At 43.0% G+C, this 17,019-nt stretch overlaps 1 protein-coding gene across 8 annotated transcripts in view; it reads left to right on the forward strand.

The window, feature by feature from the left end:
* LOC132821811 (traf2 and NCK-interacting protein kinase-like) overlaps positions 1 to 17,019 on the forward strand; it is a 240,745-nt gene that overhangs the window by 140,113 nt on the left and 83,613 nt on the right. For all 8 annotated transcript variants that reach the window (XM_060834625.1, XM_060834628.1, XM_060834630.1 and 5 more), the window contains exons 5-9: positions 5,041 to 5,151; positions 9,377 to 9,467; positions 13,303 to 13,433; positions 16,536 to 16,590; positions 16,708 to 16,786. In XM_060834625.1, the coding sequence (XP_060690608.1) occupies positions 5,041 to 5,151; positions 9,377 to 9,467; positions 13,303 to 13,433; positions 16,536 to 16,590; positions 16,708 to 16,786 (467 nt within the window). The remainder of the gene's footprint in view (positions 1 to 5,040; positions 5,152 to 9,376; positions 9,468 to 13,302; positions 13,434 to 16,535; positions 16,591 to 16,707; positions 16,787 to 17,019) is intronic.

Here is a 17,019-nt window from a genome sequence, read left to right on the forward strand (position 1 = left end):
AGAAGTCTAAGCTCTTGTTAGGTTTGTATGGAGTGGAAATTTATGCGAATTACTTGAATGGACCTATTTGCGAGTTAAAATCAGCTTTGGTCAATAGATAGGTAGATGTGATCTATTTGGACTTCTGTAACGCATCCAACAAAGTTCCCATGGGAAACTGGTTAGCTAGGTTGTATCTTGTGGAATACAGGAAGAACTAGCCATTTGGATACAGAACTGGCTTGACGCTAGAAGACAGAGGGTGGTGGTGGAGGGTTGTTTTTCAGACTGGAGGCCTGTGACTGGTGGAGTGCCACAAGGATAGGTGCTGGGTCCACTACGTTTCATCATATGTACATATAAATGATTTAGATATTAACATAGGAGGTACATTTAGTAAATTTGCAGTTGAAACCAAAATCGGAGCTGTGGTGGACAGCGAAGAAGGTTATTTCAGATTACAATGGGATCTTGATCAAATGGGCCAATGGACCGAGGAATGGCAGATGGAGTTGAATTTAGTTAAATGCAAGGTGCTGCATTTGGGAAAGCAAATCTTAGCAGGACTTATATACTTAATGGTAAGGTCCTAGGGAGTGTTGCTGAACAAAGAGACTTTGGAGTGCAGGTTCATAGCTCCTTGAAAATAGAGTCACAGGTAGATAAGATAGCAAAGAAGGCATTTGGTATGCTTTCTTTTATTGAACTGAACATTGAGTGCAGGGATTGGGAGGTCATGTTGTGGCTGTACAGGACATTGGTTAGGCCAGTTTTGGAATATTGCGTGCAGTTCTGGTCTCCTTCCTATTGGAAAGATGTGAAACTTGAAAGGATTCAGAAAAGATTGACAAGAATGTTGCCAGGGTTGGAGGATTTGAGGTATAGGGAGAGGCTGAACAGGCTGGGGCTGTTTTCCCTGGAGCATTGGAGGCTGAAGAGGTGTATAAGTGGCATGGGTAGGGTAAATAGACGAGATCTTTTCCCCGGGGTGGGTGACTCCAGAACTGGAGGGCACAGGTTTAGGGTGAGAGGGGAAAGATATAAAAGAGACCTAAGGGACAATGTTTTCAAGCAGAGGGTGGTACGTGTGTGGAATGGGCTGCCAGAGGAAATGGTAGAGGCTGGTACAATTGCAACATTTAAAAGGCATCTGGATGGGTATATGAATAGGAGGGTTTTGGTGGGATATGGGCCGGGTGCGGGCAGATGGGACTAGATTGGGTTGGGATATCTGGTTGGCATGGATTGGTTGGATTGAAGATGCTCTACATCTCTATGACGCTGTGTGGGCATTGCTGACACGACTGCATTTGTTGCTCTTTCCTAACTGCCCTTGAACTGAATGGCTTGCTAGGACTTTTCAGAGGGCAGTTGAGAATCAACCAAATTGCTGTGCATCTGGAATCATGTGTAGACCAGTCTGGGAAAGGACAGCTGATATCCTTCCCTAAGGGACCCTACTGAACCAGATGAATCCTTATGACAATTAATTATAGTTTTGTGGTCTCCACAACTAATAATAAGATCAACCTCAGGTGTTTGAACTGAATTAAAATTCCATCAGCTTTCTTAGTGGGATTGGAACTCCCAAAGCATTAGCTGGGCCTCTGAATTACTAGTCCAGTAATACTATTACTACACCAGCACTGGTGGCTGCTGGCTTGGGGCAGCACGGTGGCTCAGTGGTTAGTATTACTGCATCACAGCAGCAGGGACCCCAGTTCAGTTCCAGTCTCAGGTGACTGTCTGTTTGGAGCTTGCACATTCTCCCCTTGTCTGTGTCCCCGTGCTCCAGTTTCCTCCCACAGTCCAAAGTTGTGCAGGTTAGATGAATTGGCTGTGCTAAATTGCCCACAGTGTTCAGGGATGTGTAGGTTAGGTGCATTAGTCAGAGGTAAATAAAGGGGAGGGGGTGTGGGTCAGTGTGGACTGGTTGGGCCTAAGGGCCTATTCCCTCACTGTAGGGATTCTATGATTCTTCCAAGACTGTTGCTCATCCTTTTAGTTTACAGATCTTATCACAATTACGATTAGAATAGTTTAAGTGTCTTGTGCTTGAGGAGTTGCTTCAATGTTAGAATCTTTTTAAATACGCATTTTGTGAAGACTCTGCAGCAGCAATTTGCATTTATATAATGCACTCAATGTAGGAACATAACCCAAGACACTTCTTAGAAGTATTATCAAACAATATGCGACAGGGAGCAACTTAGGGAGATATTGGGGCATGTGCATAAAGGTTTGGTCAAATCGAGGGGATTCAAACAGCTTCCTGAAAGAGGACCCAAAACAAATATGAGAACTTTCCAAAATTAAGGCATTACAAGTTGGAGGGGTCAGCTTAGGTCAACAAGTACAGGGACGGTAGGCGAACAGGACTTCAAAAGTAATTATATAAGACAGTTGGTCGGAAGGGGTTAACTGGAAACTTTAGTAAAGCTTTTCCCTTTAACATATAAAATATTGTTTCTGAATGAGAAGGTTCTAAGTTGTTAGTTCTACATTCCACAGTTTACAACCATGTTCAATCGAGCTAGTATCTGAGGAGATAACAGTGTCTCTTACCAGGCATTAATGTAGTTCATCATCTTGAGCTGTCTTAGTTGGTATGTAATGAGCTATTTGTTATTTGAGTACATGCGTTTTCTGCTGAAGACTTATTTGTGGTTAATTCTTCATCACATAATGGGAATAAACCCCATAGACTAGTGTCACAAGGATTGTTGACTGCAAGCCTATCCAAAGAAAACCCTAACTGAACTGAATGTCAGCTGCAAGCATCTCTTCTGAGAGGAGTGGGTTTTGATAATGGAGGCAGAGGTTTGAAATAATTACAGGTTGTCAGAGTGATTGAAAATAGGAGATCATCAAGGAGACTATTAAAACAGTCAAGTTCAGAGAGTTTCTCAAGAGCATGAATCAGACAGCAATTGACAATGAGCTACATAAAGAGATAATAAGACAGACAACCGAAAGCTTGGTGCAAGAAATAGGTTTTAAGGAACATCTTAAAGGAAGAGAGAGATAATACAAAGAATTTTGTAATGCTTAAACATTTAACCTGTGCTGAAATACTGAGCCTTTTATTTCCATCATTGGGAAACCAGAATAATCAGAAAGGGTGCTCTAATTTCCTCCCACAGTCCAAAGATGTGGAGGTTAGGTGGATTGGCCATGCTAAATGCAGGTTCCAGGAATAAGGTAGGGAGTGGGTGGGATGCTCTTTTGTGGGTTGGTGCAGACTTGATGGGCTGAATGACCTCTTTCTGCACTGTGGGGATCCTATGATTCAATGAGTTGAGGAGTAATTAAGCTGTGTGTCAAAACATGAGATCCTTAACTATCTGAGAGGATTAATTAACCAGAAAACTTGATGACTGTGCCAGGCCTTGAGGGGGACGAGGTCAGGAGAAAGAGGGGGTGAAATACCTGTGTGGGAGGGTATTAACTGCATGAGTGGGAGATGTTTTCAAATTCAAGGCTCAACAAAATGTGCAGAGGGCAGTGTTGCAACAACAAACAAGAACAGAAATCCAGCAATGTGGCTCCCAACATTAAACAGGCACTGTTGTCATAGAAGTTAACATTTAGCTGGTGAAAGCGAGTGATGTGTCCACTGTCTTCACCACAGTCCCAACGGTGATGGTCTTCAATGTGGTCCGCTTATCTCCAAAGGTTTTGTTAATGCACAGTTGTTTCCCATTGAAGAGATGACTGGCAGTGTCAAACCCAGTTCCAGGGATCATTAGACTCTGGTTTTGGAAGTGATGGGAGGATCATCATTCGAGTTGATAGGATCCACAAAGAGGAGAAGGCTTTTACCATCTAAATTGGGATAACGTTCAGGCCAATACACTGCATATTTCAGTAGGAAAATAGGGTGTTTGGGTGGGGAGGTGAGAACCAACATAAATTAACTCTGAATCTCTAAAAGGCTTCCCAATTTATCTAGCAAATCTCTTCTCATTCCTCTCTGTTTTCTCTTTTATTTTCTCTCTCTCTTCCCTCTCCACAGTCTCTTTATCCTCTCTTTGCACTCTCTTTTCTCTTTCTGTCTTTCCTCTTCTCTCTTTCTCTGTCCTCCCCACTCACTCAGTGTTTCTCTCTCTCTCTCTCTTTCTCTTTCTCTTTCTCTCTCTTCCTTCTCCTCTCCTCTCTCTCTCCCTTCTCTTTCTTATCCTGTCTCTCTCTATCTCCGTCTTCTCTCTTTCTCTCGTCCTGCCCACCCATTTAGATGTCTCTCTGTCTCTCTCTTTCTCCTTCTGTCTCTGTCTCTGTCTCTGTCTCTCCCACACACTTCCCTTTCCCCTCATCATTCCTTCAGCCCTTTCAGCCCCTAGCCAATTTCTCCCAGCATTGACGTACTAACCTTCTACTTTGCTAGATGTTGCTGGAATGAAAATAAATCAGCTGCAAGTTTCCAGATGGTAGGCACAGAAAGCTTGGGCTCATTGCCAATTGGGTAATGCCACATGTAAATGGCACTATCCCTGCCAACACCTGCGCCAACTGTGAAAGGCTTTGTGCATTATAACTTACATGAATCTCTTCGGGTTGAAGAACATTGAGGTTGAGACTGGACATGGTCTGGCAATGGCAAAGGGTTTTAATGAAGTATAAAAGGAGGAACTGGTCTTTGTGACAGGAGAATCAGTAGTCGGAGTGACCCTGACTTGAGATACATGGTCGAGGAATTAGGGGAGATATAGAGATTTTTGTTTTACACAATGGGTTCTTGTGATCTGAAATGTATTGCCTGAAACAGATTCATTTGTAACCTTCCAGTGGAATTGGATCACTATTTGACAAGGAAAAATGTCAAGGTTATAAAGAAAGAGCAGAGCGTTTTAATTGATTGTACACCTCTTTGAAAGAGTCTGCACAGCTATGATTGACCAAATGGCCTCTGTGTCTCTATGAATCTAATTGTACGATGCAGAATGGTTGTTGCCTAATTTGCTGTGAAGCGTGTGTATGAAGAGTGTCACCTTGTGTAAAATTGAAGGATTGTCTGTTACTGAGCCATTTGGTTCCTACAATATTGCTGTTGTCTCTCGGCAGTTGGTGATGGAATTCTGCGGAGCTGGATCTGTCACTGATTTGATCAAGAACACCAAAGGGAACACACTGAAGGAAGAGTGGATCGCCTACATCTGCAGGGAGATCTTGCGGGTACACAAGTTTCTTTTACACATCTGAAATGGATGCTTTAATGCAGCCCTGGTCAATGGGAATGGAAATCTTATTGTGTTGATCTGATAACCAATATTGCCATGCACTTCCAAAGCTTTGGGAATAAGAGGAGTCTGTCCTGCCCACTAATTAAATTATCACTGATTTGCAGTTTAACTCCATCTACCCACTTTCGCCCATATCCCCTATCCTCCCAACCTAAAGAAAATCTGTATCCTGAAATTTTCAGTTGACCCCAACCCAGCAATGTTTTGGGCAGAGGGAAACCCTTTCAGTGAAGACGTGTCCCCTGACATTCTTGCAGACTGGCCTAGCCTCAATTTTAAGGTCCAGAGGACATGGTTTCTCTTTATCTATTTGTTTAAACCACCCTCAATCTGCTAAACTCGAGGGTAAACAAACAACCTTAACACTTAGCACTTCATTCTCAATATCATTATTGTTCCAAAGAATCTGCAGTAAAGGCCCTCAAAGTCTAATACACTTCCCTGAGGGACTGAGCACAGCTTTTTCCAGACAGGCTTGGAATGACATTTTGTACAACTGAAATATCACTTTCTCCCCTTTGTGCCCCAAGTCTCTTGACATAATATTAACATCGGTCATTCTGGTAACTCAAGCAAAGCTGCAGAATCCATTCAGTGATCTTTCTTTGGACTTCCAAATCTCGTTCTTTCTCTACAACTCCTAGTTTCTCACCATTGATGGAATATTCTGATACCCTCTCCTCTCATCTGAAGTGGAAGACCTCCCATGTTCGGTCACGTTGGCCCCAGATAAACACTGAGCTTCTCAGCATCTGGTAGACACATGTGAAATGAGTACAGATTTAGTGTGAATAGAGGCCGGGAGAGCAATCTACCTTTATTTATGGATACCTCATAGGCCATGTATGATATTAGTTTGAGGCAGAGCAATGGGAAATTTTGTTCTGTATCTAGCTACCAGTATGTTGTACCTTAACCAGAGCAGATTATGGCAAAGATTGACAATGATCTCATTGAATGGCAGAGCAGCATTGAGGGGCTGAATGGCCTGCTTGTGTTGTTACTTTTTAACCTCTTAAATTTCCTACAATGGACAATACTTTTCTTCCCCAGCATGGACATCCCTCCTTTGAATGAGTACAACATCCCTGCTAAATGAAATCTAGTTTGGGGGGGGGGGAAAACGGATTCTTCCTTGAGAGAAATTTTATAAAATTAGGTTGGGATAGGAAAAGAGAATTGAGGAATTATGATATCTGAGCCATTTCATAATTCCTGCCTTCATCTCACAGCTAATTATTGCTAATTCTAAGAAATGCCACACATTTGTTGTGTTTCTTATCCATTTCCACAAGAAAACCATTTCCATCCTCCATTGGTGCCACTGATTAATATTCATTATATTTGAGGGGAGACAGAGGCCCTGTTGTAATGGATTAATCCAGAGCCACAGACCAATGTTCTGGGGACATGGGTTTGAAACTCAATATGGCGGACTAAAAATCTAGAATTATAAACAAGTTGGTGACCATGTAAACACTGATGTGTTATGACATTCAAAAATCCCATCTGTCTCCCTTTAAGGAAAAAAAGTGTGCTCTTTTTACTTAGTTTGGCCTACATGCAGCTCCAGACCCTCAGCAATGTGACTGACTTGGTCCTTTGAGCAATTAGGGATGGGTAATAAATAATGGCTGAGACAGTGACATGAATGAACATCACATGAATGAACATTTAAAAGAAAATATTGTTTGATTGCTCACTATTAGAAATATCTGTGTTTGGAATGATTGAACACTGTTTAATGTCTTTGGGTAAGCCAGAATGCCTTATCATTGTCCAGTAACTTGACAGCACAGAATTCAGATTGTCAATGGGAACAGTTGTGGCCATGAGGGGAAACCGATTGTTAGGCAACAACTGGTAAGATTTTTGGATGCTCTGCCTGACGGGACAGTGGATATAGATTCAATCCTTTGAAAAGGAATTTGGTTAAGTACTTGAAGGGTGTGAAGAAAGAATGAAGGGGGGAGTGGGACTAATTGAATTTCTCAATGATGTCTCCTTCTGTGCTGTCCCATTGTCAGATTCTATAAAATTGCAAGAGGCAGTGAGATCAGGACCAGCACTATTTCAGTTTTGAAATTCTTCCCCTTGTTTTTGAATCCCTTCACCCTCCTTATATCTATGATCGCCTCCCACCCCACAACCCCTTTCACGTCACTGAGCTGGTCTACTTCTCATAATTCATGTATTTAGTTTCCTCTATACTTCTCTATAACTCCTTCTTTCATGTCACTTTAATTGACTTCTGACCAAGATCTTGTTTTTCTGATCTAATATGCCCATTGGTCTCAAATTTTGCCCAATTTATATTGCACTGAAGCACCATGGTATGTTGACCAAGTTAAAAATGCTATAGAATGATCATACCACACGAAGAGGGTAAAAAATGAGGTCTGCACATGCTGGAGATCACAGTTGAAAATGCATTGCTGGTTAAAGCACAGCAGGTCAGGCAGCATCCAAGGAATAGGAAATTCGACGTTTCGGGCATAAGCCCTTCAGAGGCCATTCTACCCATCACATTTGTGTTTGCTCTCTGCTAAGAGCATCTGACCTCGCCCTGCTCTCCCCTCCTTTCCCCATAGGCCTGTATTTGTTTTTGGCTTCAGATAATTAGCTGGTTGATTTTTGAAAGCCTCTATTGAAGCAGTCTCCATCACACTCAGGCGGTACACTGCGGACCCTATCAACTTGCTGTATAACAGAAAGAAAAAGCTATTCCTCATGCCACTGCTGCTTCTTTTAGGCATTTAAATCAGTGACCTCTGATTCGCAGAATTGTTACAGTGCAGAAGGAGACCATTCGGTCATCATGCTGGGGTTGTTTCTCCTGGAGCGTTGGAGGCTGAGGGCTGACCTAATAGAGGTTTATAAAATCATGAGGGGCATGGATAGGGTAAATAAAAAAGGTCTTTTTCCTGGGGTGGGGGAGTCCAGAACTAGAGGGCATAGGTTTAGGGTGAGAGGGGGAAGATTTTAAAGGGGACCAAAGGGGCAACGTTTTCACACAGAGGGTGGTGCGTGTATGGAATGGGCTGCCAGAGGAAGTGGTGGAGGCTGGTACATTGCAGCATTTAAAAGGCATCTGGATGGGTATTTGAATAGGAAGGGTTTAGAAGGATATGGGCCAAGTGCTGGCAAATGGGACTAGATTAGTTTATGATATCTGGTCGGCATGGATGAGTTGGTCCGAAGGGTCTGTTTCTGTGCTATACATCTCTACGACTCTATGATTCTATGTCCAAACCAGCTCTCTAAGCATTTTGGCTTAGTGACAAGTTTTGCTTTTTTCCATAACCCTGCATGTTAGTTCTATTTAAATAACAATCTAATTCCCACTTGAATACCTCATTTGAACCTGCTCCCACCATAGGCAGTGCATTCAAGACCCTGACTACTTGCTGTGTGAATTTTTCTTTTCTCATCTCACATTTGCTTCCTTTTCAGAATACTTCAGTACTAGTTCTCGACCCACAGCCAATGGGAATGGTTTCACCTCATCCATTGTGTCCAGACCATTTCCAATTTTGACGTCCATCAGCCACAGAGACAAATATAGATGGAATCCATTGTTCCGTGAACAAAAAAAAATCTGTCGGTGTTAGAAATCAGAAACAAGAACAGAAATTACTGGGAAAACTCAGCAGGTCTGGTAATATCTGTGGTGAGACAGGAGATTCCAGACCTACTGAGTTTTTCTCATTTTGTTTCATTAAACCCCTCAGCATTTGGGCCACTTTAACAACCTCTTCATTCACAGAGTGTGAGCATTGTTAGTCAGATATGCCTTTATTGCTCCTCTCTAGTTGCCCTTCAGAAGGTGGTGGGGAGCTGCCTTTCAGAATCCCCATTGTCTGTGCGATTTAGTATAAATGAGTGATTTCAGATGAAAGTTGGGAGCCGACTCCATTGTTAGGGGTGTGAGGTCGCCTATAGGCCAGACCTGGTAAAGATGATAGATTTCCTTCCAGAAAGGACATTAGAGAGTCAATTGATCTTTTCCTAGCCCCTCCCCATGACATGCTTGCCCTTCCTGACAGTAGCTTTGCATTTGAGATTTGTTGCCTCAGCTAACTTCTCACCTGTTGGCTCTGCTCTAGGTTTGTTTTTACTGCTGAATATCTGGTGACTGCTTGATCTTATGATTCTAGGGCCTGACTCATCTTCATCAACACAAGGTCATTCACCGTGATATCAAGGGTCAGAATGTCTTGTTGACAGAGAATGCTGAAGTCAAGTTGGGTGAGTGCAAGTTTGATTATTCCAACTTCTCTCTGGTCTCCCAAGGTGCTTGGTTCTGTTACCAGGAACTGGTTTTCTGGATCTGGTGCCCATCCTTCCATTCTTTCTGACTGCACCTGGCTGTTGACCATTGGAACCAAATCTATTCTTATCTCCTTTCGAGGTGTGTAATAACCAACAAATAATATCTGGACGTTCAATCAATTTAAGCCTCTTCCCTGCTTTTCAGTCAGATCATACCTACCTTGATGCAGTGCTCATGTTGTTTCCATATTCTCTGCCATTACCCAATAAAAGTCTATTGTTCAATTCTTCACCTTGCAACTATTGGTCCTCTTTGTGGCTCAGAATCCCCAGATGTTGTTGTGGTATCTGGAGAGACCAATCTATGCCTCCCAGTACCACACAGGGGCCTGGATTGATCACCGAGTCAATGAGAGGAAGCTCCCTCTAGCTCTGTGTGGAGTTATCCTGGTCAATCCTGCCCATGTTTTTCTCTTTGTCTGACATCTCTGAACCACGTAACTGTTGTATTATTCAATTTTTTGAGGGGTAAACATTGAGACTAGGTCCAGGAGAAGGCTATTTGACCCCTCGAATCTACTTTGTTATTCAGTATTATCTTGACTGATCCTTGCTGTCAATACCATATTGCCACTTTCTCTCCATGCGCCTGCTGCCTTTAACATTGAAAACAAAAATCAGTCTCTATTATGCATATGCTCAGTGATCTGGACTCCATAGCCTTCCACAGGAGGGAATGTCGCAGGTTCACCAGCCTCTGAATGAAGAAATAGTTCCTCAGCTCAGTCTTAAATAGTCTATCCCTAATCCTGATACATTTCCCCAACCAGGGGAAAGATCTTCATTGCATCGCGCTTCTCTATCCCTGTTAGAATTTTATACAATATAGCCAGAAAAAGTGAATGAGGTTGCCAGTTCTCGTGGGATGTAATCGTGGCTTGGTCATCTGAGGTCTTTCCTCTCATGGTGCTGCCTTGCGCACGCTCCCTCTAGTGGTCACTCAGTGCATTTCTGCTTAGGTCACTCATGGCCGAATGAAAAATAAACAGCCTTTCCCTTACCGATTGGGTGAATCATGTCCATCAAACAGACTTTCTTTTCTTTCCAAACTCTGGCAATTTCCCAACCGACTGATCAGTTCTAAGCTCTGCAGTCCTGCCACATCCAGTTGTGAATATGGGTGGACAATCAAACAATTCACAGGAGGAGCAGTTTTTAAGTTTTCAATACTATTGCCAATAGAGTGTCAGGGACCACAGTATTCAGTATCTGCATATATTTCTTAGTACTGAAGACTTCTGCTCCAGAACCTGCTGCACACTAAGCCAACCTGTTCCAGTACAGCTACAACACTGAAATCTTCCCAAAAATGTGGAAATTGTCCAGGTCCATCCTGAACACAAAAAGCAGGACAAATCCAATCCAGCGAATTACCCCACCTCGATTATCAGTAAAGTGATGAAAGGTATCATCAAGCAGCACTTTCTCAACAGTGACCTGCTCCCTGATGCCCAGTTTGGGTTCAAACAGGGCCATTCAGCTCTAGACCTCATTACAGCCTTGGTTTGAACATGGACAAAAGAGCTGAATTCCAGAGGCGAGCTGAGAGTGAGAGTTTTTGACATCAAGGTTGCTTTTTATCATTGTGGCATTAAGGATCCCTAGCAAAACTGAAATCCGTGATTATCAGAGGGAAAACTCTTCACTGATCGGAATTATACTTGACACGTACAAAGAATATTGTAGTTGTCTGAGGTCAGTCATCTCAGCTCCAGGACATCTCTGCAGGAGTTCCTCAGGGTAGTTTCCTAGGCCCAAGCATCTTCAGCAGCTTCATCAATGATCTTACCTCCATCATAAGGTCAGAAATGGGAAAGCTCACTGATGAAACCTCAGTTACTGAAGAAGTCCATGTACAAATGCAGCAAGAACTAGACAATATACAGACCGTTCTGACAAGTGGTAAATAACATTCACACCACACGGCTGCCAGGCAATCACAACCTCCAAAAAGTGGAAATCTAAATGTCACATTGACATCCAATGGTATTTTCATATCTGAATCCCCCACTATCAACATCCTGGAGTTACCATGGTCAAGACAGAAGTGGTAGAGCTATATAAACTACAGGTACAAGAACAGTTCAGACAAGAAACCTGACTTGAGTAAGTCATCTTCTAAATCCCCAAAGCCTGTCCACCATCTATAAGTCACAAGTAAAGTGTGTAATGGAATAATCCCCAATTGCCTGGATTGTGTCAAGCTTCATCAACCCACTTGATAGGCACCACATTCACAAGTATCCACTCCCTCCACCATAGGAGCTCAGTGGCAGTAGTTTGCACTATTTAGAAGCTATACTGCAGAAATTCACCATAGGCTTGGCAGCTTCCAAACCAATGACCACTTCCATCTAGAAGGACAAGGGAACATTACAGCCTGCAAATTCCCCTCCAAGTCACCCACCATTCTAACTTGGAACTATATTGCTGTTTCTTCAATGTTGCTAGGTCAAAATCCTGGAAGTCCCTCCTTAAGGACATTGTGGATCTACTGACAGTACATGGACCGCAGAGGTTCAAGAAGGCAACTCACCACCACCTTCCTAAGGGTGACTAGGGATAAGTAGTAAATGTTAGCTCAGTGAGCAATGCTCCCATTCCACTGGTGAATTAAAAAAAATTAATATCTCCTACTTTTTAATCATAACATGTTCTAGAACCTCACTATTCCAACTGAAACCCATGCTATAATGTTTTACTCCTTTGTGAATACAGCTGAGAAAGATTCATTTAAGACCTCACCTGGCTCCATGCACAGATAATCCTTTTGGTCTCTAATAGGCCCTACTCTTTCTCTAGTAATCCTCTTACTCTTAATATACTTACAAGGTGCTTTGGGTTTTCCTTACTCCTATCTGCCAAAGATATTTCATGGCCATTCTTTGCTGTCCTACACTCTCTCTATACCTTTAAAGGGCTGTCCTGTTTCTAATGAACTGTACCTGACGTATGCTTCCTTCTTTTTCAACCTCTCAATATCCCTTGATATCCGGGCTTCCCTGAACTTGCTTTCCTTGCCATTCATCTTTAGAGGAACATGCTGGCCCTGAATTCTCACTGCACTACTTTTAAAGGGCTCCCACTTTCCAAATATAGACATAACTGCAATTAGTTGCTCCCAATCCATGTTTGCCAGATCCTGTCTATTAATGTTGAAATTGGCATTCCCCCAATATAGATACTTAACTTCTGTAATGCCTATATTCCTGTCCATAATGACTTTAAAACTTGCAGATTTATGGTCACTATTCCCCTAATGCTTCTCCACTGAAGTTTCAATCACTCTACTGAATGGATTAGGTCCAGCACCACCTTAGCTCCAGTATGTATGTTCTGGCACAAAAAGGCTCTCCTGAATGCACTTTTAAAATTCCACCCTGTCTTATTCTCTCACGCTAAAGTAATCCCAGTTAATGTTAGTAATGTTGAAATCCCCTGCAACTATAAACCTGTTTGTCTATGAACTTCCATTGAGTTGCCTTCATATCTGCTCCTCTATCTCCCTCTGACTGTTGGGAAGCCTGCAACAATAATTCCAGGAAGTAATCACCCCTTTTTTATTTCGAAGGTGTACCCTAATCTTTAACCTCTTGGATACTCCAGAGCATTGCTGGAGAGTTGGTAAACCCAGGAAGGAGGAAATGAGGCACGAAGCATCCTTTCTCTTGGCAGTACCTTGGCAGTGCCTAGCACAGTCTGATTAGTCAAGGACATTCATTAATGCTCTATATGTTTTCATTTGATGTAGTTGACTTTGGAGTGAGCGCACAGCTTGACCGGACAGTAGGGAGGAGGAACACATTCATTGGCACACCCTACTGGATGGCACCCGAAGTGATAGCTTGTGATGAGAATCCAGATGCCACTTACGATTTCAAGGTGAACATTGAATTATTTATTTAAAGGTTGCAGCCAGCTGCAATGTATTTTCTCACACCACAATGTGATTGGTCACTTTTGTTATTTTAAATGCTCATTCTGGGGATCATTGAGAAGGCAGTGCCAATGGCAGGCAGTGAGAGTGGGAGAGACTCTTGGGAAGACATTGGAACTTTTAATGACTGTTCATAGCCCTAGGCTACAATGTGCAGATAAAAGTGTCGACTGCCACAGCATCTTGGACTCCTGGTGTAACTGGTCCGTTCATTGGCTCAGTGGTTAGTTTGGTTTAGCTCATTGCCAATAGCATGGGGTTTGATCCCCAGTCTGACCGAGGTGGATTCAAAGCCTATCCCCTTCACCTGCGCATGTTGGAGATTATATTGATAACTCTGGGCAGAGACCTGATAAAGTGCATGACCCTCGCTGTCCCTTTCCACCTCCTCCATCTGCCAGAGATGACATGATCAAATAACTTGCCAGGGTGTTTTTTTTGGTTTAAACCTCTTCAGTTTTCTGACAGTATTCTCAAGAAGGACCGCTGGCTCTGAAATGTTAACTCTGATTTCTCTCTACCAATGTTACCAGTCTTGCTGAGATTTTCCAGCAATTTCTGCTTTTCAAGAGAACAAAGAAAATTTACAGCCCAGGAACAGGCCCTTTGGCCCTCCAAGCCTGAGCCGATCCAAATGTACTGTCTAAACCTGTCGGTCAATTCCCAAGCATCTGTATCCCTCTGCTCCCCACCCACTCATGCATCTGTCCGGACGCATCTTAAATCAATCTACCATGCCTGCCTCTACCACCTCTGATGGCAACGCATTCCGGACACCCACCTCTGTGTGATGTACCTGCCATGTATATTCCCGTTAAACTTTCCACCTCTCACCTGGAAAGCATGACCTCTCATTATGGAATCCTGCACCCTGGGAAAAAGCTTGTCTCTATCCACCCTGTCTATACTCTTCATGATTTTGTAAACCTCAATCAGGTCCCCGTCAATCTCCTTTTTTTCTAATGAAAATAAACCTAAACTACTCAACCTCTCTTCATAGCTAGCACCTTCCATACCAGGCAACATCCTCTTAAACCTTCTCTGCACCCTCTCCAAAGCATAAACAGTATTCCAAATGCGGCCGAACCAATGTCCTATACAATTTTAGCATGACTTGCCAGCTCTTATACTCAACACCCTGTCCAATGAAGGCAAGCATACTATATGCCTTCTTGACCACTCTATCCACCTGTGCAGCAACCTTCAGTGTACAAAGGACCTGCACTCCCGGATCTCTCTGCCCATCAACTTTTCCCAAGGCTCTTCCGTTCATTGTGCAAGTCGCTCTAGAATTAGTCTTGCTTAAACGCATCACCTCACATTTGTCTGGATTGAAATCCATCTGCCACTTTTCCGTCCAACTCTCCAGTCTATCTATATCCTCCTGTATTCTCTGACAGTCCCTTATGCTTTCTGCTACTCCACCAATCTTCGTGTCATCTGCAAACTTGCTGATCATACCAACAGTGCCCTCTTCCAGACCATTTATATATATTACAAACAACAGTAGTCCCAGCACTGACCCCTGTGGAACCCCACTGGCCACCTTTCTCCATTTCGAGAAACTCCCTTCAACTACTACTCTCTGTCTCCTATTGCTCAACCAGTTCTTTATCCACCTAGCGAGAACACCCTACACGCCATGTGACTTCACTTTCTCCATTAGTTTACTATGGTGAACCTTATCAAATGCCTTACTAAAGTCCATGTATATGACATCAACAGCCCTTCCTTCATCTATCAACTTGGCCACTTCCTCGAAGAACTCTATTAAGTTGGTAAGGCACAAAACCATGTTGCCTATCACTGATAAGCCCATTCATTTCTAAATATAAATAGATACTATCCCTCTCCAGCAACTTTCCCACCACCGACGTCAGGCTCACTGGTCTGTAGTTACCCAGAATATCCCTACTACCCTTCTTGTAATTGGGGACAACATGAGCAACCTTCCAGTCCTCTGGCACCTCACCTGTATTTAAGGATGCCACAAAGATACCTGTCAGGGTCCCAGCTATTTCCTCTCTCGCCTCCCTCAGCAACCTGTGATAAATCCCATCCGGTCCTGGGATTTGTCCACCTTAATAACCTCTAGCCTACCCAACACATCTTCCCTACTTATGCCAACGTGATCCAGACTAATCAAACTTCTGTCTCTAATCTCAAGATTCATGTTCCTCTCAGTGAACACTAATGCAAAGTAATCATTCAGAATCTCACCCATTCTCTCAGGTTCAACACACAGCCTTCCTTCGTTATCCTTTAGTGGACTAATCCTTTCTCTCGTTACCCGCTTCCTTCTTATATAAGAGTAAAATGTGTTGGGATTCTCCTTAATTCTGCTTGCTAAAGCTATTTCATGACCCCTTTTAGCCCGCTTGATTCCCAGTTTAAGACTTGTCCTACCCTTCCGATATTCCTCCAGGGCCTGTTCTGTTCTAAGCTGCCTAGACTTTATGTACGCTTCCCTTTTCCTCTTGGCTAGTTGTACAATTTCTCCTGTCATCCATGGTTCATGAATCTTGCCCTTCCTATCCTTTGCCTTCAATGGGACATGCCTATCCTGCACTCCCTTTAACCTATATTTGAAAGCCTCCCACATATTAAATGTGGACTTCCCTTCAAATAGTTGTGTCCAATCCACATTTCCGAGCTCCTGCCTAATTTTGATATAATTGGCCTTGGCCCAGTTTAGTACTCTTCCCTTAGGACCACGCTCATCTTTATCTGAGTATTCTAAAACTTACAGAATTGTGGTCACTGTTCCCAAAGAAATCACCCACTGCAACTTCTATCACCTGTCCTGGCTCATTCCCCAGTACTATGTCCAATATGGCCCCTTCCCTCGTCGGACTATTGACATACTGCTCTAGAAAACTCTCCTGGACGCTTCTTACAAATTCTATCCCATCCAGACCTCTGACGCTAAGTGTATCCCAGTCAATGTTAGGAAAATTAAAATCTTCCATCACCACCATCCTATTGCGTCTACATCTTTCTTTAATTTTGATTTGGTTTTCCAATCATCCCTCTACTTTTGTTAACAGAGTGATTTGTGGTCTTTGGGAATCACTGCTATGGAAATGGCCGAAGGAGCTCCACGTAAGTTTTAGTTTTCACCCTTTCTGTTGAATTCTTTGCCTTTTACTTTTTTTGTTCTGCTTTCGCCTGTATCTTCTCTTCTCTCTCAATCACGCTTGCTCTGCTTTTTTCCTGTAGCCCTGTGTGACATGCACCCAATGAGGGCCTTGTTTCTCATCCCAAGGAACCCACCACCTCGACTAAAGTCCAAAAAGTGGTGAGTATTGCAAGGCCAGATGTCAAGTGACTGTATAGTACTGTCTCCATTTTGGTTATTCTGTCAGAGAAAAGGATAACAATCCCCACTGCTGGCTAATGCTCCTATCCTGCACATCAATGAACACTACAAGCAATTTAGTATGGCCAGTCCAGCTAACCTACACATTTTTGGACTGTGAGGGGAAACCTACACAGACACAGGAGAGCATGCAAACTCCATATATATAGTTG

Source organism: Hemiscyllium ocellatum, chromosome 13 (genome assembly GCF_020745735.1).
Source record: "Hemiscyllium ocellatum isolate sHemOce1 chromosome 13, sHemOce1.pat.X.cur, whole genome shotgun sequence".
NCBI lineage: Eukaryota > Metazoa > Chordata > Chondrichthyes > Orectolobiformes > Hemiscylliidae > Hemiscyllium > Hemiscyllium ocellatum.